General features: G+C 39.9%; 1 protein-coding gene across 1 annotated transcript in view; it reads right to left on the reverse strand.

Annotated features, from left to right (window-relative positions):
- MDN1 (midasin AAA ATPase 1) overlaps positions 1 to 25,138 on the reverse strand; it is a 160,646-nt gene that overhangs the window by 111,154 nt on the left and 24,354 nt on the right. Inside the window, exons 3-15 of the mRNA XM_090279673.1 lie at positions 21,573 to 21,797; positions 21,142 to 21,249; positions 20,869 to 21,061; positions 18,464 to 18,706; positions 18,091 to 18,222; positions 14,433 to 14,536; positions 12,868 to 12,982; positions 8,629 to 8,822; positions 7,883 to 7,964; positions 3,339 to 3,434; positions 1,493 to 1,605; positions 827 to 975; positions 167 to 227 (exon numbers count right to left, since the gene is read on the reverse strand). Coding sequence (XP_090135799.1) covers positions 167 to 227; positions 827 to 975; positions 1,493 to 1,605; positions 3,339 to 3,434; positions 7,883 to 7,964; positions 8,629 to 8,822; positions 12,868 to 12,982; positions 14,433 to 14,536; positions 18,091 to 18,222; positions 18,464 to 18,706; positions 20,869 to 21,061; positions 21,142 to 21,249; positions 21,573 to 21,797 — 1,815 coding nt within the window. The remainder of the gene's footprint in view (positions 1 to 166; positions 228 to 826; positions 976 to 1,492; positions 1,606 to 3,338; positions 3,435 to 7,882; positions 7,965 to 8,628; positions 8,823 to 12,867; positions 12,983 to 14,432; positions 14,537 to 18,090; positions 18,223 to 18,463; positions 18,707 to 20,868; positions 21,062 to 21,141; positions 21,250 to 21,572; positions 21,798 to 25,138) is intronic.

Here is a 25,138-nt window from a genome sequence, read left to right on the forward strand (position 1 = left end):
CAAGAGGTCCTCAATAAATTCCAATAAACACCCTTCTAGGGTAGGAGTAGGGGTACAAGACTTTGAACATTTTTCCAAGCTAATTTTGGATTTTGTAAGAGAACAGCATTTCCTGTCTAAAGCAGTGAACACAATATAACAAGAAAAAAATCTGAGCCGCACTTACCCTCCAAGCAAGTCTGCAGTGTCGCTCTGTTGATTCATATTGACAACTCTCAAACGGTGGCCTTAAAAAAAGGAAGGGCAAAAGGGTCATTCCAAAAAGTTAAAAACTGGTAAAATCCAGTGTGACCCTTAAGGATGTGTGAACATGGGCACAGGGCAAATCTTTAAATGTGCATTTCCTCTGATTCTCTCGTTTAACTTTTCAGATTTAAAAATTTCAAGTCATCCAGAGAGACATGTGTAATATGATTCAGTGTGTGTTACTGCTCTGGAATAAGATAACTGAAAACAACAAAAATCCTTCAGGAAGTCAATTAGGATGACATAAATGTCGAGTGTGGAATATTATTTAGCCATTAGAAAAGAAATTAGGCAGTTGTTTTTAAAGATGCCCAATTTGCTTAACTAAGTGCAATAAACAGAGCATAATCCATTTGTTTCAAAACAAAATCAAATCTATACGTACATGTATTTGCAGATCATAAAGCAGAACTAAAAACAGTTAATGCCAATCCATTAACAGTGGTTATTTCTAGGAAAAGAGGAGTGGTGGCACTTTAAACTCCAGTATTCTTTTAACTATATGGGGGGGGGGGGGGGGGGGGCGAGGCAGTCGGTGTGAAATGTTAATTTTCTGGGGCACTTGCCCCCTAGGAGTTACCTGTAATGTGAGCCAAGTACTGTACAGTAGAGGTTTTACCAGTCCCTGTCTCTCCCACCAGCAATACCGGCTCTCCTCTGCTAACGCACACTGCAAGCTGTTCAATAAGAAGAGAGGATGGCCTTGTAGCAGCAAAAGTGAACTTCTCCCTGGGAAGGGAAAAGTAAGCAAGCAGTTAAGAGAAAGGCTACAAGTTTCTCTTAGTGTCGCTTTGAGGAACCAATTTTCTAGACTCAACAAACAAGAATGTGAAGACAACTCAGAGTAAATATCTTTATGCTCTAACAGATATCCTTACAACATGTAAAATGCAGAACTCATTCATTCTACAAACACTGGGTACACAACTGATACTTTAGGCTATGGTGATCCAAACACCAATAAAAAATTATCTATACTAGCTACATCACCTTGAGCAAATTACTTAACCTCACTTAGCCTCCCTTTCCTCTCCTGTAAAATTTGGATAGTAAGAGTGGGTTGACTAACCCTCCCCCCAAATTTATCTAGTTTCATAGAACATACTTTGGAAAAACTCTGCTCTATACCATCCTGTGCACTGCAGAGATAACATTCAGATACATGTTTAGCTCAAAGGTGCTGGACTAGGCATCCTATCAAGTTCCTAAGAACTCCACAGTTCTATTAGTTAGGAACCCTATTTACCTCTGTATGTGAACAGCCTCACTTTGTTTCCGCAGAAGCCGCACTCGACCCACTTGCACATCTAGCTCATTGATCACAATTTCTGGTTTATAGAGTTGACAGAAGAATTCAGCCTACGGGAGGGAAAAGATTTTACCTGAGTAACATTTTGTATGCTCTTCACATACTTCCTCATCCATGAGGCTTACTGTGACCCTCTAACTGGCCTTTTACTAAGAGGCACTTTGTACTTCCAAAATAGGCAGGTTAGCTTTTAATAACTTTGTATTTTTAAGTTTCCAAATTTCTAATGTTTTCTAAAAACACTGGTTATGAATGTTTCCCTGTAACAGTACTTTTTATTCATGCAAATGAGCCTGTCTAAAGATCTTCCTAAATCTAAAATATTAACATATTGACATACCCCAATAGAGTGAACACAAAATCTCCTCTCTAAAAGATATGAAAAAAAATCAAAGTAATTTTTCTTCAGGTATGCCTCCTTCTAGTTTAACTTCCTAACATAAGCCCTGGCAGGGTTAGAGCATCGGCCCAACACACCAAGGTTGTGGGTTCAATCCCTGGTCAGGGCACATATAAAAATCAACCAATGAATGCATTAAGAAGTGGAACACCAAGTCAATGTTTCTCTCCCCCTACCCTCTCTCTTATGAATTTCTGCCATAATGCAGGAAACGGTGACTTGAATAAACCATGGCACATCTAACTACAGCCAAAGCAGAAAGAGAAGCTGTAACAGACACTCCAGGACCTCTATCCAGCTGCCATTTCTTTCTCACACTTGTCATTAACCCAAAGAACCTAGACTTTGATCAGGTTCAGGTAGGATGAAAGAGGCAAAGTACTCAGGGAAGGTGAACCCCTCTTCAATCAAAAGGAATGAATATTGATCAGTCAAATGATGGTAGTTTCATTTATCTTGCCTACCTTAATTTTACTGTTTAAACCCCCTTAAGTAGGTGTTCTGTTACTTGCAGCCAAAACCAGCCCAACAGTTTCAGCAGTCTAAGGAACACCTCTACCTACTTCAGTTCCTGACCCAAGGCGTTTTGAATCATCATTTATTTGGGAAGACCAGATATGTGCCTCAAGATGGGCCCCAGACACTTCTGCAGTTACCAACACCTCTGCTAAAAGGCTCTCTCCTCCAAAAAATGTATTTTGATATAAAACAAGAATGGCAAAATATTAACAATGTCAGCAATGAACTTTAGTATAATAGTGTGTATACACATGTTCATTGATACTATTCTTTTAAACTTTTCTGACGTTTGAAGTTATTAATTTAAAAAGTTGGAGCCCTAGCTGGTGTGGTTCAGTGGACTGAGTGCCAGACTACAAACCGAAAGGACACTTGTTTGATTCCTGGTCAGGGCACATGCTTGGGTTGCAGGCCAGGTCTCCAGCTGGGGGTATGAGAGGCAACTGATCAATGTTTCTCTGGAATATCGATATTTCGCTTCCTCTCTCTCTCCCTCTCTTCCCCTCTCTCTAAAAATAAAAAAAATTTTTAAAGGCTGAAAAAAACTACTTGTGCATAAAAGTATAAAGGTGGTACTGAGGCACAGTTCCCGTCCTGAGTCCATACCTACAAAATAACACACTCATTAAGATAGGAGACTAAGGCACGCATGTGATACAGGACAACAGGAAGCTCACCTTAAGAATGTGGAATGCGTGGAAATCTAGAAGTGACGAGAGCTTTATGGCCATGAGAAGCAGGAAGGAAACTACCAACTTTGACAGAGGCGGCAATTATTGCAAGTTGTTCGCAGTAAGGACCAGAGAACAGCAATTAAGATAAATATTTCAGCTTGCTTTCAACAAGGAAGTAAAAATAGAATACCTTTTTCTTGGAAATGTTTAATTTGCTTCCAATGACTTCTGCCATTTTCAGTTTGCTTGTATGCTTGGAAAGCATTGCTGTGAAACAGTCCAGAGCCTATTAAAATAACCAAGGTGAATACCAAATGATTTTTAAAACAATTCATTAATAACAGGGTGTCACTATACTGGTCACAAAAGGGAGAAATATAAACTCCAGCAGGACCACTTCTGCAAGTTTAAGAATACAAATAAGGTACCTACCCTAGACTCAAGGAACCTGCCATAACAGAGGTAGGACACAAATGTGAAGGCTTTCCTATCAATATACTGGTTAATCAGAAAAAGAAAAAGAAAAGAAAAACTAAATAAAAACCTCATTCAGGGAAAAATAGCAATAAAGTGTTAATCATCAGGTGTATGCTGTGCAATAAAAGGGATCCCACTGTCCTTCCTCTCACCCAGTACTCAACCACAACAACTATTGGTAGGCCAACCAGATATGTGTCTTCTGATGTAATGAAATATAAAGTACATATCACGACCAAAAGTGCATTCTACCCAAAAAAAGTTGTTAAACTTCTATTTACAGGAAAGACAACAGACAAAATGACAAGGGAAAGGACACCATGAGTGTGGCAAAATAAAGAATATACAGCAGGTCTGCAAGTAATAATATTTTGTTTAACATCATTTCATTATGACGTTGAGGTGAGAAGAAAAGCATCGATTCCAGCGGGAGCCACTGTCGGTGTGCTTTGCACATTCTCCCCATGCCCGTGTGGGTTTTCTCGGTACTGCGGTTTTCTCCCACATCCCAAAGATGTGCATTTTAGTAACGTGTCCCAGTCTGAGGGAGTGTGGGTGTGCGAGTGAATGCACCCTGTCGTGGAAGGGTGTCCTGTCTGTGTCGTGTCCCTCCTTGCACACTGAGCTGCTGGGAGAAGTCACCGGTGACCCTGAACTGGAATAAGTGGGTTGGAATTATCTTGCTTTATTAATGTTTCTTAAATATATACATAGCTCATATTTATTTTAATGTTTAATATTAGAAGTATTTGAGGTCTCTATTTAGAAGTCTGACCAGAAATGTGCAGTAGGAACTTAACTCTCGTTTGTATCTATCAGCCTATGGTAAATTGGTTTAGTTGTCCATTGTTTTATTCTAAGTTGCAGTTTTCAAAACCTATCAATGACATTAATGAGGATTTACTGTATCTGGTTCTGGCTCCGCCAAGTATATTATTGTCAAAACATGGAGGCAGCTAGAATGCACACCTGGGCTTTACTTATCAACCTGGCCCTGGTCCATTCCCACAAGATATGTTAATGGATTTAGCATGGACCAGCAGGATATATTAACTAACTGGGGGGGGGGGGGGGGGTTCCGCGGCGAGCAATGAGATGCAAACGACCTGCTGAATATATTAATAAGAAAACTCACCCTCACTGAAAAGTGTGGTTGGCAAGTTTAAAAAGTGCACCTGCAGAAGTGCAGGTGGGACTCCTACAGGCCTGTGAGGAGAACCAGGAGTCCCATTTCCCATTTCTTTGCTCCCCATTCCCCTTGCTCCTATGGGCCCTTGAGTTGGTCTGGGAGCCATCTCTCCCCTCCACCTCCTCCCCTTCTGTTCCCTCAATAAACCCATTGCCTACTCCCACAGCGGTCTCAGTATTGGGTGGTTTCTCAGAGCAAGGCTGCCCTGACAATTACTTTAATAAACTTCCTACAGCATTTAAAAGGGAGAATTTACCTGGTCTTTGTTCCTAATTCCTGGCACACAGTTTCAAAAATCCTTGGAGTTAGCAGGAGTAAGAACTGTCTTGTTACTCTTAGAGCCTCTTTGGACCATACCTGAATTCATTATGCTGAACAAGCTGACAATGAATGGACCCTTAGATAGCTTAAGGCCAGAAAGACCAAGGTCTGGTTGCAGGGTTGTAACTTTCAGCTACACTCCAACCTTTGGGGACGGAACAGGGACTGGAGACTGAGCTCACACTGGCCAATGACGTAAGACCCCAATAAAACACTGGCCATCGAAAGCTTGGAGAGCTTCCTGGTCGGTGGTCACAGTGATGATCAGAAAGGGGGCACACCCTGACTCCACAGGAACAGAAGCTCCTCTGTCAGAGCTGTGAGACCTTGCCCTGTGCATCTCTGCCATCTGACTGTTCCTGAGTTACACGTTTCTATTAAAACTGTAACCCTTACCATATTGTGCTTTCAATGAGTTCTGAGTCCATTACTGAACCTGAGTTGGTCATGGGAACCCCTGAACATACAACTAGGTCGCAATGGTGGGTGCCCCACAAGACTTGCATCTATGGGGTCTAAACTAACTACAGGTAGTATCAGAATTGGACTGAATTACAGAACACCAGTTGATGTTAGAACAATGAAGAAGTAACCAGATAAAACCAGAAGGCGGGACATTCTTTAAAACAACTGGCCTGATGTTTTCAACATGTTACAGAGTGGTGGTCCCCCAAAATCCCCAGAGGCTGTGGGTTGGGGGATGGGGAGAAGGGAACAGCTTTTAAGATGCCTTTGAATAACCATAGCTGGTAGCTAGTGTCTTAGTTATGCCTTGGTTCTTCCAAGGCCCCAAGGAGATGGGAGGGGTTTGACTATGGAATAGTGAGGAGGAAAAAGCATACAGAGCCTGCGGAAGGTTCTGTGAATTGTCAGAACTGGTTACCATGCCCACTGCATCACAGGCCACTGTCAGGGATTTAAAAATAAGGCAGTAGCCATTTTAGAGAGATGAGAGGAGATCCACATGGTGTGGAGAGAGTAGGGAGTACCACGCAGTTTGCAAGGAGGGCAGAGAAGAGATCCATGCAGCTCTGAAAGGGCAGAGAGAGAACCATGCGTGATCCAGTGCAACATGGAACATGTTTTCCTGCACTGTTATACGGAGGCTGATGACATCGTACTCCGAATCCTGAAGGAGAGAGCTGACAGATAAGGGATGGGGAATTTCTGGGCATGTTTTTGGATTCTAGCCTTTTGGGAAGCAAGGGAAGTGCTGGGTCCTGTGGGAGAACAGGGCTCTGAGCTGAAGTACTCACTGCCCTCCCTAGGTTGGAATATTGTAAATATAGACCTGTTTTCCTCAACACTAGTTGTTGGGTTTTACACCAAGGAGTCACGTGAAGAACCCCTTTCGCTCTGTAACAAACATGGTTAACTTGGTTAGAGTAAGAGTTCTTAAGCCTGTACATGAAGAAAAGATCTAGAAGATAAACCAAACTCTTAACAGTGCTAGGGAATCCCTGGATAGAGAAATATATTTTATCATTTTGCTTTCCTGTATTTTCCCATTTTCAACAGTACACAGTACTGACTCAGACTACATTCAACATAAATAAACTGAGAGAATATACCAAATTTAAAAAGCCAGATACAAAAAGGTCACATATTGTACAATTTCACTTATATGAAATGTTCAGATCAGCAAATCTATAGACGGCTGGCAGGGGTTATAGAGAGGGGAAAATGAGGATGATGATCAATGAGTACAAGGTTTCTTTTTGGGGTAATATAACTGTCCTAAAATTATAGTGGTGATGACTGCATAAATCTATGAATATACTAAAAAACACTGAATTGTATACTTTAAAAGAGTGAATCTTATTGTCAGTGAATTATATATCAATAAAATGGCTTTATTCACAAACACACAATGACATCCTAAAATAGAATCTAAAGATAAGAGGACTCCTACCAATGTTATTGTTTTATTTTAGAAGCACAAAACAAGGTTACCTGTAAGAAACATAACAAATGTAGGTGAACAGGAAGAGTTCGCTGGAGAGATTAAAGTACTGCCAACCCACATGTCAGGGCTCAGCTGAGCTTAAGTAGGCACTCCAAATGAGGTCTCCTACGCAAAGTCACTTCACTGCAAACCAAATTGGGTCACTATACTCTTTCCTCAGTCCCAACTGACAGAAACCAGAACACTTTATAATCAAAATGGATCAATGTTTTAAGAGCGCATACATCTTCAGACAGTATCACTTTTATTCTTAAGCAGGAGGGAACAAATCTGTGTTCTTATTAAATATGGCAGAGCTATAATTCATTTTTTTCCAAGCCCAGCATACAAGGTTATACTTGCAAGCCCCAAGTAAATTCCTCTGGACTAAAATTAAAAGGCCCTACCAAGGCAAGTGGAGAAATACAAATCTATCATACAGAATAAGAACTTATTTGTAAGAATAAATAGTAAACATCCTAGAAACACTTTATATTTTATAACAGTATTATCACCTGGGAGATTTTTATTTATTTATTTTACCTTTAATCTCAGTGCCTATTTTATTCTATCTCAAACTATTCTTATTTGCATTAAGTAGTAACCTGTTTCAAAAACCACAAAACATTTATTATGTCCAATTAGTTTTAAGGCAACATTAGTTCAATTTTAATTAGCTAAGGATTATAAACAATACCTACACAAAAGAAAAACTGACAGCAGTCAAGAGACAGAAAGTAACAATGGAAATTAACAGCCTGATAAGAGTACAGAGAAAACAAGCAAGAAAACTATATCTTACCTCTTGAAAAATATTTAATGATGCTGATGAAGACCGACTATCAAAGCTATGGGCAATCCTGTTACACCAATTCAGTAGATCCCTTAAAAAACAAAAACAAAAACAAAAACAAAGCCAAGAAATAAAAGACCATAAGCTAAAGACATCAAAGGCATCAGTTTATTTGGTCCACTTAAGTCTGGGCACACCCGACAATGAAATCTCTCCTTTTTTTCTAGCAATGAGAAGATAAACAGTGTCATAAGAAAGAGTAAGTGAGTGGTCCCAGTGCCTACCCCTCCCAGGAAGTGACCTACTGCTCAATTCTCCCCTATCCTTGCCAGACAAGGCAGCAGGGCAGGGGGAGCAAATCTCAGGGCAAACTGAGGGAAGTTGCCCATTTTTAATTCTCAGTTCTGCAAGGGCAAGTCAACCATAGGAATACAGAAAAAAGGCACAGAGCTAACTATACAGCAAAATCCAAGGGTCTTATTTAAGGCCGCAAGTGTCTCAAAAAACTGTGAAAAAACTGTCAATAACTATTCCCAACTTGGCCTTTAAAGGTCATTTTTCAAAGCAAAAATAATGTTACCTTTACAAGTCTTCATAATCAGAAACTAGACCTGAAAATGGGATTTGACACCATGAAGCAGCCCAGAACTCTCATTTCGAACTGGACCTCTTATAAGCATTTGGTTCTAGCTGGTAAGAACTTTAGAGAGAAGCAGTTTTTAAAATATCAACTCAAAAAGGTGTTAGTCCAGTACCTTAGAGACAATTCTCTTCCCTCAAGGTTTAGTCTTTTGTTTTCGCTTCTGGCTTCTGAAACTTCCTGAGGTGTCTGTTCACATCCAGCAGAACTATCACTCCCAGAGTGATGTTTCTCTCCAGTAAGCTGGAGGTAAATGTCAAGCAGGTGGCCAGTTGATGCCAAGAGGCTGGGGTATCTGTTCTGAAGAATCTGACAGAGGGAGGAAAAAAAGCAAGTTAAATTTAGCAACACAGTGATTTTTAAAAGCACACATAAACTGCTCCTGACACTAGTCAACTGTGGGGGAGAGACAGGCATGGGGAGATGTGGGAAACAGACAGGCTTGGTTTAAAAGACTCTGACTGCTGTGTGGAGCCGCCCCCCACTGGGCCCTTAGCCTGCAGGTTGTCTTCCAGGCCTGCTCTGAATCCCACCCTCCGGAAGATTTTAAAGGTAGAACAGAAATCCAAAGTGGCTTTTAAGGAAAAGGGAACCTGCTCTGTTTTTCTCTAAACAGCCCCAAATTCTTATCAGTAGGATGTGAAAAACAGAACAACTGAATAAGAGTAAATATTTTTGAACTTGTGTAAAATACCTGGGTGCCTCAACCCTCTATCGATCTGCATTTCCCTTTGTTATGATTCCCAACCATTTGGTGAAGGGCTACATGTTTTTCCTTATGCATTTCCCATGTAGAAAGTAGATAAACACCCTGGCTAATAAAGAAACCAGGGCAATTTTCCTCAGAGAAAATCCCCTCCCTTCCTTCCTCAGATGGTGAGTGTCTGAGTAGTTTCTTCATCCACTCGGAAGGACCCAGAATCTCTCTCAGTCAACCAAAAAAAAAAAAAAAAAAAAAAAAAATATATATATATATATATATACATATCTCTATGAAATTTGTCATCTTTACCAAGTATAAGAACTTCTACTCCCACCCACAGCCCCCTTCCCTTCCTCTTCCTCTTCAAAGACCCTGAATTTTTTCCTACCCAGAACTCAGTTGTCCAGGTATTTCATCATCTATAACAGAGCTTAGGATGTAGAAGCCAGATGGGAAAAAGGTCTCTCCCAGCAACATACATATCCAAGTCCCAGGAATTTATTCACTAAAGAATTCTGCAAGTACTATTTACTGATAGCAAATACAATTCTAAGACTCGTTGTGTCATTTTTCAGTCAAAAGCAAATTGGAAGCAGTCAACTGGAAAAAAAAACCTTTTAAAACAGACCACAGTAAAAAGAGCTAGTGTTAAGTGCTGATAAAAAACAGCTGATCTTTCAAAAGCAGACAATAAAATTTAAAAACCACAAGATCTCATCCTATTCACTTCAATAACTATTGAAAACTTTTTACAGTATAATTGGTGCTCATAATATTGATTCCAAGATTTTATGATATAAAATTGTTCAATCAAATCTAAAGAGAAATGTGTATATATTAGAAATATTACATTTAATTTAGCTTGAAAAGGATGATATTGTGATTCCAATTAGTATACGAAATAATCTACATATTTTATATATATTAAATCATCTCAAGTTATAGATCTCATAGATTTTATTTTTTCATACCTTGTTTTATTGGAGGATTTTACAACAAATATTGCTGGAAATATACTTCAGATGGATTAAAATTAAATAAGGACAGAAGAGAATAATAAAAATAAACAAATGCAATTTAATGGTTACACATGTGGATCTTTGAAATACAGAATATACATTTTTATGAAGGGAATACATATAAAACTGGTCATATGTTTATGACCTTGTCAACACAAAATATAAATTATTTCTCCCACCCCTACAACAGGAAGTTCCCTTGTGCTCCTTGTATAATCAATCCCTTCCCCTAACCCCCCTGCCCACTCCAATCCCTATGGTTTTGTTTTTAAATCTGTCATTTTTATGGAATCACACAGGATGTGGTATGTAGTTCAGGTTCCTCAGCGTGTTTTTGAGATTCATCCAGACATTACTGCATGTATCAGCAGTTCATTCCTTTTTACTGCTGAGTAGTAATTTCATTATGTAAGTATGTATATTTATGATCAGGGTAAAAAAACTACTTTTACTTGGGAAAAAAAAAACTTGGTCAGGTTTACCACTTTAGTAAAAACTCAGCTACCAGTCATTTTCCCTCTGAACCAAAAAATATCTTATCATAAATTAAAAAATTTAAAAATATCATTTAATAAAATAATCTGACATGGCTCTGTTATCAAATGATATGCATTTTGGAGATTCATTCCGTTGATGAGCATTTATTAAGTACCTACTTTGTATCAGGCACTGTTCTGGGGGAAGGGAAACAAAACAAGTAAGGAATGGAGCCCACTCTTAAGTAACTCCGTCTGGCATAAGCAAATACGCAAGCAAATCAAGCTTGCAGACAAAGGTCAGCCCTACTTGGGAGAGCCAGGAAGGTTTCACAGAATAGAAGATGCACCTGGCAGAGGTCACCAGTAGCTGTGAGAGGGCACTGCCAGCAGAGAAAGCAGGCCATCTAAGGCACCAGCACGTAAGATACCTGGCATATGCAAGGTGTATGGGGAAGACAAGGTTTGAGAAACTGCCAGGGGGAGTTCCTCGTACACACTTGGTATGAGACAAGCACTACATAAATAGCTCATTTTTTAAAGTATAATTTGATATTTCAGCAAGAGGTTTAAAAAAAAAAAAAAACTTTCTAAGCATAGGATGACTGGGGTTGGTAGCAACAGAAATGGCTTGTGTATAGCATAGGAAATTATTTTATTTCCTAAGTAATACACACAAGGGTTTTACCACAAGTCATTTATTCAGGAGAGGGTTATTAGGATTTACTAGCAAGCCCAGAAGCTTAAAATAAACAAGTGAGCTTCTCAAAGTCAACTATCTATATAAGACATATGTCATTTAAGTGAAGAGGTGGATGCTCCTGTTGCACTTTCTATGAGCAGAAGCCCTCACTGCTCTGTGTGATGGGAACAAAAAGTTCTCGCATGGAACCTGGCTGCTGTGGCTCAGTGGATTGAGTGTCGGTCTGTGAGTCAAGTGTCGCTGGTTCGATTCCCAGTCAGGGCACATAACTAGGTTGCACATCAGGTCCCCAGTTCGGGGCGTGAGTGAGAGACAACCACACAGTGATGTTTCTCTCCCTCTCTTTCTCCTTTCCCCTATCTCTTAAAATAAACAAATAAATAAATTATTTAGGAAAAATAAAGTTCTTGCATGAACCTAAAGACAAAATACAAAAACTAAGAAAAAGAGTAGCTCTCAAGTTTCACATCCTCTTAATCCCCAATAAATCACATCGAATGTGAACTTCAGTCCTCTCCTTTAAAGAACAGACTGGAATTCAAATCTGAAAATTAAACATTTAAGGATCTGTAATTGCAAAAGAGCGAGCTGCATTACGACAGAGCCATACAACAAATGTTTACAAAGCGCCAGGCACTGAGTGCATGGTGGCGGCACACAATAAAGTTACTGGAGGAGCTTCTGGTCGAGGGCAGCAAGACAGGGAAAGAATGACCTATCAGACACAGAAACACACAACTGGGAAGTCGAGTGAGATGAGAAACTCAAGGTATAAGAGCTGTAAAATCACACTGACAGGCAAGGCTTCTTAAGAGATTTCATGAGCAAGCTTTTTCCGGTTTTTTTTTATTTGCCACTGTCCAGGATAGAACATCAGGGAATGGGAAGCTTTCCAAGTGAAGAGGCAGATACGAACGGAGGTGAGGGGTTAGCAGAGTAAGGTGAAGTAGCTCTTAATGATCGAGGATAACCAGTGATACTACAAAGTGAATCAATGTATAAAATCTATAAAATAATTCATCTGAACCTTCATTAATATCCAGGTCAAAATGTGCATTAAGGTGTTAAGTGTAAAAGTTATTAAGTTACAAATCAACTTAGTAGAAAGACGCTTTGGGAACAACTGAGAATTAAATGGTACCAAGGAATTACTTTTTTCATTGGGTATAGTAATGCTATTGTGATAACATATGAAAATGCCCTTAAATTTTTAGAGCTGCATGAAAGTATTTGGAGATAAAATGTTATGGGGTCTGCTTTCAAATTTATTAGCAAATAAAAAGTCTAGATGAAGTTAATAGAGTAAAATGTTAGCATATTAATTGTTAGCTGCTCATTAGGTTGATGAGTATTTTGGGATTTATTAAATTACTCCCTCTATTTATATGTAAGTCTGGCACTTTTAATGAAAAGCAAAAAAGAAAAGCATCAATACTTTCTAATAACCACATACCTCACTCAGTTCTGTCTTATCCATGTTATCCAGGTGAATTTTGGTCCAATATTTGTCTAGCAGAGTAGCATGACTATTTAGTGGTCGATACCAATTTCCACCACAGCTCAAGAGTCTGCATTTTAAAATAATAAAAAAAGGTCACACAAAACTCCCAACTTTAATCTTGATTCACAGCCCTGATTATCTCTTGCTAGACATTATCTCACATACGAATAAAACTCACATCCCTTCTGGTACTAGATACCACTATGCTGGGCTTCTAGGGCAGAAAACAAATAAAAGGCTTGTCAATTGACTCAAGTCTGAATGTTTTCTAAGGGGGAGTAGCAGAGCTTTAATTTTCAAGTCACTGCAAATGATTCTATTAGGTGTTTTGATCTCAACAACACGTTTCTCTTCCTTAAGACATAACTTTAGGAAACAGAAAGGCCTACAGCATTTAAGTTCACCGCTTATTACCAAAAGCTACAAATCCACAATTAATAAAATTTCTAGAGAAGGAATATTCATGAAACATATACTCTGGACAAGCCACAAACTTAACACCAAAGCCATCTGATTTAATCCTCAGAAGTGAGTGTGCTGAGGGCATCACGCTCTTCTTTTCTCCTAACGCAGAAGGAAGAGAACAACGTCCCTGGCTCACTCAACTGCGACTAAAAATGGCAGACCCGGGAACTGAATTCGTGTTTGTCTGACATCTCTCTATGATGTTCCAGGACTTTCTGGGAAATGTTCCTAGCAGAAAAGAACTTCACTATCTTTGTAAATAAAATCAGGGTCTATTAAAATTAATAGGGCCTAGCAAGGTGTTTCTTGAGAACGGTTAGGTTAGTGCCACATTCTATCCGGGAATCAATATTCACTGAGGTGTAATAAACACTAATATAATCACTAAATATAATGTGACAGTTATACTCTTGAGAATTTAAAGAGCCTGGAGAAGCTGTACAGGTGCAGACTAGCAGCAGGAAGTAAACCACTGTCTTCATGTTATTATAAATTAGAAACAGGAACATATACTAAATTCTCTTAGGTTTTATTCCTTTGTTGATGCTTATATTCAATTGAAATCTATATGTCATTATCACCATCATCCTGGCTAGCCATTAATTGGCACTTACTATATGACAGGTTTTTAATGCAAGTCATTTCACTTCATCTTTACAACTTACATTAAGTTGTAAAGTAGGTATTATAAGCCCCATCATAACCAGACAAACAAGGTACACGCAGGTAAAAAGTATTAGTGTCAGGACCCAAACCCAGGGCTATCTGACAACAGTCTCACCTCTGATAATTTAAGAAAACACGAAAATTAGGTAAAGTTTTTTTTAACTGGTTAATTATTTATAAGTGGGGGGGACCCTTATTTTCTAAATTAATTACCTACATTAAAAGTAGTCAGGAGTGAGAAGGTTGGATCCGTCATCAATTCCAACTAACCTTGCTTAAAATCAGCCCAGAGAACTTTATTCCAGGACCTCGAACTTGGCGCTCTCGTGTGCAAACTTATGAGGAAGAGGCTCCACAGTGGGAATAGAAAGGTTAATGTGACATACCTCCTGGTCGCGAAGAACTGAAATCCAGGAGCCACTTTTAGACAGTCATCTTGGCCAGGAATCAAGAGCTCTCCATTCTCCAAGAGAGGGATTAGTACGGAAACCTAAACCACAAAACCCACCAATAAAGCTATTGAGACAAAGTAACAACAACAACAAAACGCCCTGTCTCCAAATAGTGAACACATCCTTGAAAGACACCCCAGTTCTCATAGCATGAACTGGGATCAAAAGGCAGGTGGGAAAGGCTGGGCCCCCTATACTCCAGCAGAACGGAATATTCATTCAGCATTCACTGAGTGCCTACTATGGACCAGAACCAACCAAGACACTAAAAATCCAGACACAGCTGAGGCTTTACAGCGTAACATTTGATGAGAGATAGCTATGCAAAGCACCAAAGAGCAAGACCAGTGGGACTGCAGGGATGTACAAAGGCAGAGGAGAGAGAGTATGTAGCTGTAAATCGGCATGGAGTGGTTAAGAAGCAGGGAAATGAAGCCATCCCAGAGGAAATGGCGTTCACTCAGCCTTAAAAGTGAGTAGGAACTAGCCAGGTTTGCTGGGAGACAAATGCACATACACTCCAGGCAAAATATTCAAATGAATAAAAATGTACATGCCTAACAGTGAGGCATGGGAGGATGCTGTTATGGTTAGGGCAGAATGTGCATATGAAGTGGAAAACTACAAGGCTTCTAGATAGATGAGAAAAGGCCTCTTGTGTTGAACTAAATAATTTGAGTTTTTTCATGAAAGTTATTGAGAGGATTTTAGCCCGGGAGAAAACATTACATTTTTTATTTTAGAAAAGCAACTGTGCAACACTATGGAAGATAAGCTAAAAGAAGCTAGCCTGGAGCAAGAAAGGTGAAAAAAAACAGGTAAGAGAAGTAAGAGGAACAAAGGAAGAAAGGAAAGACAGAAGAAGCCCTGTGCTAAGGCAGTGGGATAGGAGAGAAGAGAACAGAGAGAGAAGGAAAAAGTCTAAGCAATGTAAGACTGAAGGAGAGACTAGAAGAGGGAGACATCAAACTTCTGGCTTGGTAACTGTGAACAGAAAAAGCTGTTCTGAGAAAGAGCAGACAAATCTCCTTTTTGACAACTTGAACTTGCACTGCCTTAGGAACATTCAAACAGATTTTTTCAAGCGAGGTGTGAACTACACATATGGATCTAGAGGAACCTGAGTTTATAGGGAAAGTTTGAAACTAAACAGAAAGCCAAGGTAGAGGGTTCAAAAAATATCAGTCATAGAAATAAACATCATAAAGGGCATCCCAAGAGCATGAAGTTCAGGAGATCACAGAGAACTGAGTCCCACAGGTCTCCTACCACAGAAGGTCACACCACAAAAGACAGGAAGTCAAAGCAGATTAGTCTAAGAAGCAGAAACAAACAAGAGGCAGAAACAAACAAGAGGAGTCACCTACAGTGGGGAGACAAAGAAACAATCCCCCATCAAAAAGAAAGGAGGAATCCCAAGAAAGAGTGCTAAATGAAATAAGAGGCAAGCAAACTATCAAACATGAAATTCAAAATAATGATTATAAGGAAGCTCAATGAGCTTGGCAAGCTCAAAGAAAACTACAAAGAACTCCAGGGGAACTACAAAGAACGCCCAGGAAGCTACAAGGAACTTACTGAGAACTATACCAGCATTAAAAAGGACATAGAAATAATCAATAAGGGTCCTAATATTTGAGAGGGGGGGGATAGTTAATTTTTACGAACCAGGGGTATGGACTTGGGGGGGATTGCTGGGGGAGGGGGGTGCTGGGTGGAGGGGAACAAGGGGGAGAAAATTGGAACTGTTGTAACAATATAATCAATAAAAAACATTAAAAAAAAAAAGAAATAATCAATAAGAGCCAGGAGGAAATGAACAACACAATTTCTGAATTGAAGAGCACAGAAGGAATCAAAAGCAGGCTAGATAAAGCAGAGGATTGGATCAGCGAGCTGGAGAGCATAGAAAAATATCAGGCATAATTATCATTATTTCATACATGGCTGGGAGCTGAAAGGAAAACCCAAAATAATATAGGGGCAACTCCAAAACTTAAAACTAAAAAAAAAATGCATAAAAATAAAAAATCATCCTGAAGGAGAGCTATAAAAATTGCCTTAAAATATTGAGTTGGCCAAAAATTTGGTTTTTTCCATAAGATGGCTCTAGTAATGCCTAGCTGTCTTGAACTTCATTCAGAACAATTTTGTTAGATTGTATTGGGACAGCTATCATATCAGTGTGAATTTTTTTTTTTTAATTATCAAAACTGGTGCATTTTTGTGTAGCCATTTTAATATTGAAGATGGAAGAAAATACACATTTTCAGTATATTATGCTTTATTATTTCAAGAAAGGTAAAAATCCAACCGAAACACAAAAGAAGTTTTGTGCAGTGTATGGAGAAGGTGCTATGACTGAATGTGTCAAAAGTGGTTTGCAAAGATTTGTGCTGGAGATCTTGTTCAGCAATGTTCCACATATGGGTAGGCCAGTTGAAGTTGAAAGCGATCAAATCGAGACATTAATTGTGAACAATCGATGCTACACCACATGGAAGATAGCAAACATACTGAAATATCCAAATCAATAATGTTATTGGTGAAAATGAAAAACGGGTCTTTATTTTATGGAAAAAAGCATACAGACTTTTTGGCCAACCCAGTATTAGCTGAGTCCTGATTGGTGTAGCCCAGTGGATAGGGCGTCATACTGCAAATCAAAAGGTCACCAGTTCAATTCCCAGTTGGGGCACATGCCTGAATTGCAGGACAGGTACCCAGCTGAGGGTGTGCGAGAGGCAACCAATAGATGTCTCCCTCACACACTGATGTTTCTCTCCCTTTCTTTTCTCCCTCCCTTCCCCTCTCTCTAAAAGTAAATAAATAAAATCTGGCCCTGGCTGGTGCACCTCAGTGGATTCATCACCGGCCTATGGACCACAGGGACGCTGGTTTGATTCCCAGATGGGGAACATGCCTGGGTTGCAGTCCATGTCCCCAGTTGGGGGCATGTGAGAGGCAACTGATATGTGTTGCTCTCCCTCTTTCTCACTCCTTTACCCTCTCTCTAAAAATAAATGAATAAAATAGTTTTGAAAATAAATAAGATCTTTAAAAATATATATTAGCTGAGAAGTTCTGGAAACAACTAAATAATAATCAAGGAATCCATGTATCTTTTTAAGTAAACATATCTTCACTATAATGACAATTAGGTTTAAATCAACTGAACAACACACCTTCTGGAAACAAATGTATTAACAGAAGGGGAATTGTCTGCACAAAATGGAACTCAAAGTACAGGAATTTTCTGATTTTTACCACTGCCAAAAGGAGATCAAGACAGAAATCGTCCGATAGGCTTTGAATCTGGACTTATTCATCAAAGAATGTACTTAGCTAAACTTTTGTAAAATTGGTCACATATTCAACTACTAAATGAAACAGTACAAGCAAAATTTTATCAATTCCTATTAAACAAGAAACCAGTCAAGTAATCCAAAAGCTCAACCCAGATTAGATAGGCAACCATGAATGATTTTCTTACAACACATCTCTAATCAAATGCCTATGTTTAATTCATTCACCAGAATCACTAACAAAATGCTCTTCAAAGACAGGAAATTAGTGATTAATTAGACCATACCACATCTAAGGGAGCGTAGTCAATATCCTCCAGTAGGATCCAGTGTCCCTTCGTGACTGCCTGTGTCAGGGTGCCAGGCTGCCACACAAACTCTCCTGGGACATCTGTGCAGCGATACAGTCCCAACAGCATCTGCAGAAAGAGGATAAAGTAATTCCCCAAATCACACACCTGAGGTGCCACTGCTACATCCTTTGATTAATTTCATTAAACTTCTATAGGCACATAAGTAAGCACCTGCAATTTTTAGAGCTTGGTCCCATCATTTATGAAAGACTAATAACTATTCTCATAGTCCCTTAGCAAAAACAATACCTTAACCCAAATATTTACAAGCATGCTAATCCACCAAAACTTGCCATTTCCTAATTACCTTACTGTCGGTCTGATCTCCAAGCTGGACTTTGAGGAGCTGAGGGGGCTTCTTTCTACCTGTCATTGCAGCTAAATGTTCCACTAAGGAAGTTTTGCCACATCCTATTGGTCCTTCCAACAACACAGCATTCTGAGAAGCCACAGCCATAGCCAGGGTCTGAAGATTTTTGCAGACTGACTCAACCAGCACGTAAGATCTGAAGGCCAGCTCCTGTTCACGAAAAGAACTCCTATCACTAGCCTAAGGAGGCAAGTGAGAAATTAAAAGGCATGTCAAAAATGTGTCCTTTATCCAAAAGGCACAGGTTAATTAAATTTCTACAATGTTTCCACTGACCTTTACATAAATCTCTGCCAATAAATTAGTACTACCAGAAGTATAATAACAGTAAGTATGTTACCCAAAGGAAGGATGTGACTTTTTTCTTGTCTTTCTTCCTCCCTCAACACCTGCCTTGGTGGGAGGAAGGGAAAAATACACTAACAAATTTAAGAAAAAGTCTCCCAAAGTTCAGGAAGCCAAAAAAGCTGACACACAGTGGGTGGGACATACTATTTCCTTTCCTTTCCTACTGCCATATTCTAGGATTTCATATCTAAAATAAAAATGTACACAATAGCTCTGACTGGGTAGCTCAGTTGATTAGAGCATCGCCCCAATATGCCAAGGTTTTGGGTTCCTTTACCGGTCACAGCATGCACAAAAATCAACCAATGAATGCATAAATAAGTGAAACAAATTCAGGTTTCTCTCTCTCAAAATAAATAAATAAATAAATGTACACAGTACATTTCTAAGACAATCAGGTAAATATGTTTTATATTATAAAACTAACATTTTTTTTCAGATATAACAAAGAATACAGGGTTTTTTTAGTGCTTTTCTTTTACATATATACTAAAATACTTAGATATGAACCATCTGGAAGTGGATTTCAAAATAATATGGTGTGAGGTAAGTGTGTAGAAATATAAAAGAAACATAATTAATCATGAATTTATAATTACTGATATAAGTGATGGGAAGGTACATGGGGGTTCATTACACCAGTGTTTCTATTTTGGAATGTGTTTGACATTTTCCATAACAAAAAGTTAAAAATTATAAAATAATATACCCAATATGTTTAATTGGTACAGAGTTTCAATTTTGCAAGATAACAAGTTCTGGCATTTATTTGCATAACAATGTAAATAAAGTCAAAACCACTAACACATACACTTAAAAATGTTTAAGATGGTAAATGTTATGTGTAACCTACCACAATTTTTTAAAAAATTTAAGTAATAATACACCTAATATAAGAAAAAATGATCTCTTGGAAAAGTGGAATGATTATAAACTTTTAAAAACTAGTAACTTCTTCAACATGGCTAGTCCCCTAAAGATTTGAAGACGAAATAAGATTCAAAGCTGGAAGTTCTTTCCAACTTTCTGAAGAGCAGTTTAATCTAACAATTTAGCAGGTGGGCTGGGCCACAGCACAATTATGCACTCTGCCCCAGTGCCCTGCCACTGCTACCCAAAAATAAGCCCATCCCAACCAGAATCCTTCCCTATATTACAATTCTTATGCTCCAAACATAATCTATATTAGGAGAATGGTTAAAGGGTGAGGAAGGTGTCTCAGTGACTAGAGAACTTTGGGGTGCTGGTTACAAAGATATAGTCAGTTTATGAATTATCACTGAAATGTACACTTAAAACATGCTTTTTTATATGTGTATTGTACTCAATTTTTTTTAACTGTACTACCCAGTGACAAACCTATGGTTCAAGGAACGATCCAACTCAGGACTTATTCCAAGAAGACAACTGGGTGAGTCTGACCCAAATGACAACTGATTAAAGACTGCTGGGGGAAAACAGAAACTGACTGGCTCCCAATGGTTCCAGATTATGGAGTCAGATTATGAACTATAAGCCTTTACAAAGTGTGGTCTGGAGCCACATTCTTCAAAGGCCATTTCATATGGCAGCGGGACGTTCTCTGCAGATCCCAGCCTCCCCCATCACAAAGAGAAAACTCTCATAAAAAGAGGCAGCTGGGACTGATACCTGGACCTACCCCTGTGTCTGCGGAAGTGCCCAAGGGTCTCTGGGAAAGTCAGTCTGCCTTTGTTTTACATTAATATGGTACCATAATATGCACCACCCAATTTCACATAGCTGTCATAACATGTAAAATAGAGAATATATGAAAGTGCTTTACTAAAGTTAAGAGCATCACACAAGCAGTTACTATTTCTAATTTAATAGGAACAAAAAGAAAATCAGAGAGGTACATTTCTCCTAATATATCTTTTATAAATGAAACAGCAATTCGACAAACTCGATTTGGCTCTGTGTTATAAGTGTTTCGGAGGGGGAAGAAGGCACACGCCCTCCTGAGGCCAACATACCTGCTCTCCAGGGATTGGTGGCTGCCCAGGCAAAACCACACCACAGACAGCAGTCACCCTGGAACACAAGTCAGCTGAAACAAGGTATCCCTGTAAGTACTGCAGCTCCTTCTCCTTACGCCACAGGGAAGTTTCTGGATTGGCCAAAATCAAGGCCTTCTCCAAGTCCTGCAGCTGGGCCTCTTCTAGTAACCTAAATGAAATAAGGATCTCATGAATGACTTCAAGCCAGAGTAGAGCTGCATCAAGATCTCCAGAAATATTCCTGCTTACCTCAGCCTGAAATGGATAAGTTCCTCACTATTAAAAATCTTCTTAAGGAATGATAACTTGTGCTCTTCATTCATATAAGTTACCACAGCAAGACAATGGGCTGTGTACCTAGAGAAAACCAAAGTATGTGAACTCACAGCTTGCAGGTGATTCTAAAGAAAAAAAGAAAATTTGGTAGCCAACTGCAAACTCAAAAAGGAAATCTTATAGAACATAACACATTGAATGAATTCACTTGACAAAACATGAAAAAGGTGAAACTCCATTCACATCATCTCATTTTCCTCTGATGTGGTACATGATTAAAAGCAAGGAAATAAGAACCCAAAAGGCACAGCACAAAGACAACAAACATTAAATGGTTTCCTTTCCTTCATGTACACAATTCTACACTCCCTCACCAACCCCACACTAGAAGTACAGCTACGCACCAGCGCACCAAGGTGTCATGGCTTCTGAGGAGAGGGACACACACACTCCAGTCCCAGAGCTCCCGGAATACAGACTGCTCTTGCTGCAGAAACTTGTAGGCTGCTTCCATTAGGTCCCGAAGCTTCATCCGCCTGCGTCCAAAGCGGACTGGATTAGCATCTGAACTCTCTAGGAAGAGTCTTTGAAAGACTGGAGAAGTGTCCTTGAAATACCTCAGGGCAAACCTTCAAGAAGAAAGGAAGTATTTTCATTTGTTGGTGAAGGTATTAATGTATACATCTCCAAAGGTTTGAGAAAAAAAAGAGGGACAGATTCTAAAGCCACCTATTCCTAAGATTGTTATATGTGTTCAAGCTCAAGAACCAAGATCATGGCATGAGCTATCTAAGTATTCACTAATGAAAATGCACTAATTTTCAACAAACATTTTTTTAAAATTCTTTTTTAAATTATTTATTTGTTTGTTTTTAGAGAGAGGGGAAAGGAGAAAGAGAGGGAGAGAAACATCACTGTGTGGTTGCCTCTCACTCGCGCCCCCAACTGGGGACCTGACGTGCAACCTGGTCATGTGCCCTGACTGGGAATCGAACCAGCGACACTTGGCTTGCAGGCCGACGCTCAATCCACTGAGCCACAGCAGCCAGGGTTTCAACAAACATTTTTTTACTTCTCACTACAAGCCAGACACTTAAATCCTCGGGGTACAAAACTGAAAATGTTACAGAGTAGGGGTCTCCAAAAATCCCCAGAGCCTGCTGGTTGGGGGATGGGGAAAGGAAACAGCTTTTAAGATGGCTTCACATGCCTGTGTCTTTGTTACACAAATGGCTTTGATACTTCCAAGGCCCCAAGAAGATGGGAGGGGTTTTTGGACCATGGGATGGTACAGAAAGAGCACACAGAGCCTGTGTAAGGTTCTGTGAATGGTCAAAACTGGTTACCATGCCCACTGCATCACAGGACACAGTCAGGGATTTAAAAATAAGCGGCAGACATTTTTTGATGAACACCACGCGGCTTTGAGAAGGGGGAAACACCCATACGGTTTTGGAAAGGAAAGGGAGAACTCCATGCAGTTTACAACGCGGTTCTGCATTAAAAGCTGGCAGGCACCACAACACAGGCAAAACCTCCCCAGTCAGGATCAAATGATTGGCAGCTACTGGTAAAGCTGAACTGTGCCTAGTGTGAGAAACGCTCACAATAAAAACTGGGACACAGGACTTGAGCAGTAAAACGAGGCCTTTATTCACGAGTCTGCAGAGCCGGGCGCACCCTCATAGCCAGGAGAATGTGCGCGCCAACTAGACAAAGGAACCTGGTTTTATAGTCTTAGCTTCCCCACCCTGAAATTGCCACCCTAAAGTGATTATTTTCTCCACCCTGAAATTGCCACCCTAAAGTGAGAGCGATTAGCTTCCCCACCCTAACGCAACTAGTTTCCCCTCCCCTCTCCTCCTTCCCCGTTTCTCCATGACTGGATACTCCGGAGGTACAATCTAACGCGTTCATCTAAATGCCCCTATTGTGATTTGTGAATATGCTAATGTTATCCACTCCCTTCTCAGAGATCCTTTAATTACATTTGCCCTTAAGACCCTTCAATTACATTTGCCTTTTGTTACCAATGACTTTGCTACTGGTTTGGGAGTCACTATGACCTTGTTTCTAACAATTTCCCCCTGTCTCTTTTGGAAAATTGACTACTCAAACCATTCTATTTATTCCTCCAAATTTAAGGAGGATTTCTTGACTTTCTTCCTCATGGTTAGGATTCCCTTTGGTCTCTCGGAGGAGGAGATTATGAAAAGTTGCTGCATCTGTTTAGTTAGTGCAGTCTCAATTAGTCTTTGAACTAAACCTCTGATGCATGGAATACAGCAGCCTAAAGCTGTGAGGACGCCTGTTACCACTATGAGGGATACCAGAGCTGATGAGATTATTCCTTTCCAGTTGCCAAACCAATTTTCTAACCATCCTGTTATGGGATTCTCAATACCTGAGTTTTCCACTAGCTCATTTGCTAAGTTCCTGCAGAGCCTTAGTAATAGATCCATCAGGGGTCGTATTATTAGGGATAAAGGTGCAACACTGCCCCCCAAGCATTACACATACACCTCCCTTTTCTGCCAGCATCATATCCAGTGCCATCCTGTTCTCCCAAGCCACTCAACTGGTGGCATTTAATAAATAAATCAACAGAAGAGCACTGACTCAAACCCTGCTGCTATTTGATTTCTAGCTTTAAACTCATTTGGAACTCCTCTGGGGACCCCAATTGCGTCAATATAGATATGAAGATCAAAGGATCCACCAGGCACTACTGACCTCTTTCCCTAACAGGGGCAGTCTAGTCTGGACCAGTTTTGGAAATGCTAGGGTAAATGGGATAGCCAATTGAACCAGGGCACAGGTTCCACTCCACCTGTCAGGTAGGATTTTCCAGAGACTCCTTTGCCCACAATACCACCAGACATCTGCTCTGGGGACTTGGAGGGGAATATAGTCGCCGGCCCCACTGTGAAGGTGGCTCGCATTTCTGGTATGAGTACACGTTAGGAGTTCTTCCGCAGGGGTACCCAAATTTGCTTCCCACCTAGAGAGGCAAGAAGAGTAATTCATGGGCCCCACTGAGTATGAAGGGAGGGATTGAGTCCCATTACTCCTTATAGAGGGAAGAGGAGAGACAAGCTTCTGCAAGTCCCGTTTCCCCATGCATTCTCATCCTGGTAGAGAGCGAGCATACAGGCCATTCCCGAGGGGTCAGAGTCCCAACCTAGTGGAAATGGTACGACCTGTGCCTGGGGTCTCCCTGTGGTACAAGCATAACAGTTGCTTTTATTCAGGGAATTAACAGCAAATTTGACCCATTCTACCCAAGCATTTGCGTCTCCGTACCCAGTCTCTATCTCTAAGGTTTGTCTGAGATCTAATACCTTAAAAACTTTTACGTTGGCTGGATTATTCTGGAGTCTTTTCTGAGGTGTAGCTGAGAGAAGTTAGATTTTCTAGGGAAGGAGTAGTTGTCACTAAGTGAAGACCTATTGAAGACCTAGCCACCCTACTGGATTTATGTCAGATACATTAGCTTTTAGGCCATAAACTCTGGCAGCCACATGGGGTTCCTGACTTAAGGTCTGTGGCTGGTTCAGTGTCAGAAGAAGAGGGTTGCACTGGAGAGGCTGGCAGTTTCGGGAAGGAGCTCCTTGGTGAAAGTTATTTTAAGCAAAAGAGAGACCAGTTTAAAGTGAAGCCCACTGACCAACCCATACTTCGCCAACCCAACCACTTAGTTCAGCCAAACTGTTGAGTCTCAGGAGGCAGCAATGCAGATGGGCTTCTTAAGTGAGGCTTCTATGTACAGACAATCACTCAGGTAATGAGATTATAGGCTTATATCCTATGAAAACAGAAAGAACACACACATGTTTATTCACACAACACAATTCACAAACCAATTTCTAAATTTGCAAGACTGTCTTATTGGGAAGACATCCAGTTGCAAGGCATTTGACATTCTTCTTGCCTGTAAATTAAGCATTATTGATAATGTCACAGACCTGGT

This window comes from Furipterus horrens, unplaced genomic scaffold, assembly GCF_987537825.1.
Source record: "Furipterus horrens unplaced genomic scaffold, mFurHor1.1.pri manual_scaffold_6, whole genome shotgun sequence".
In the NCBI taxonomy this organism is placed as follows: Eukaryota; Metazoa; Chordata; class Mammalia; order Chiroptera; family Furipteridae; genus Furipterus; species Furipterus horrens.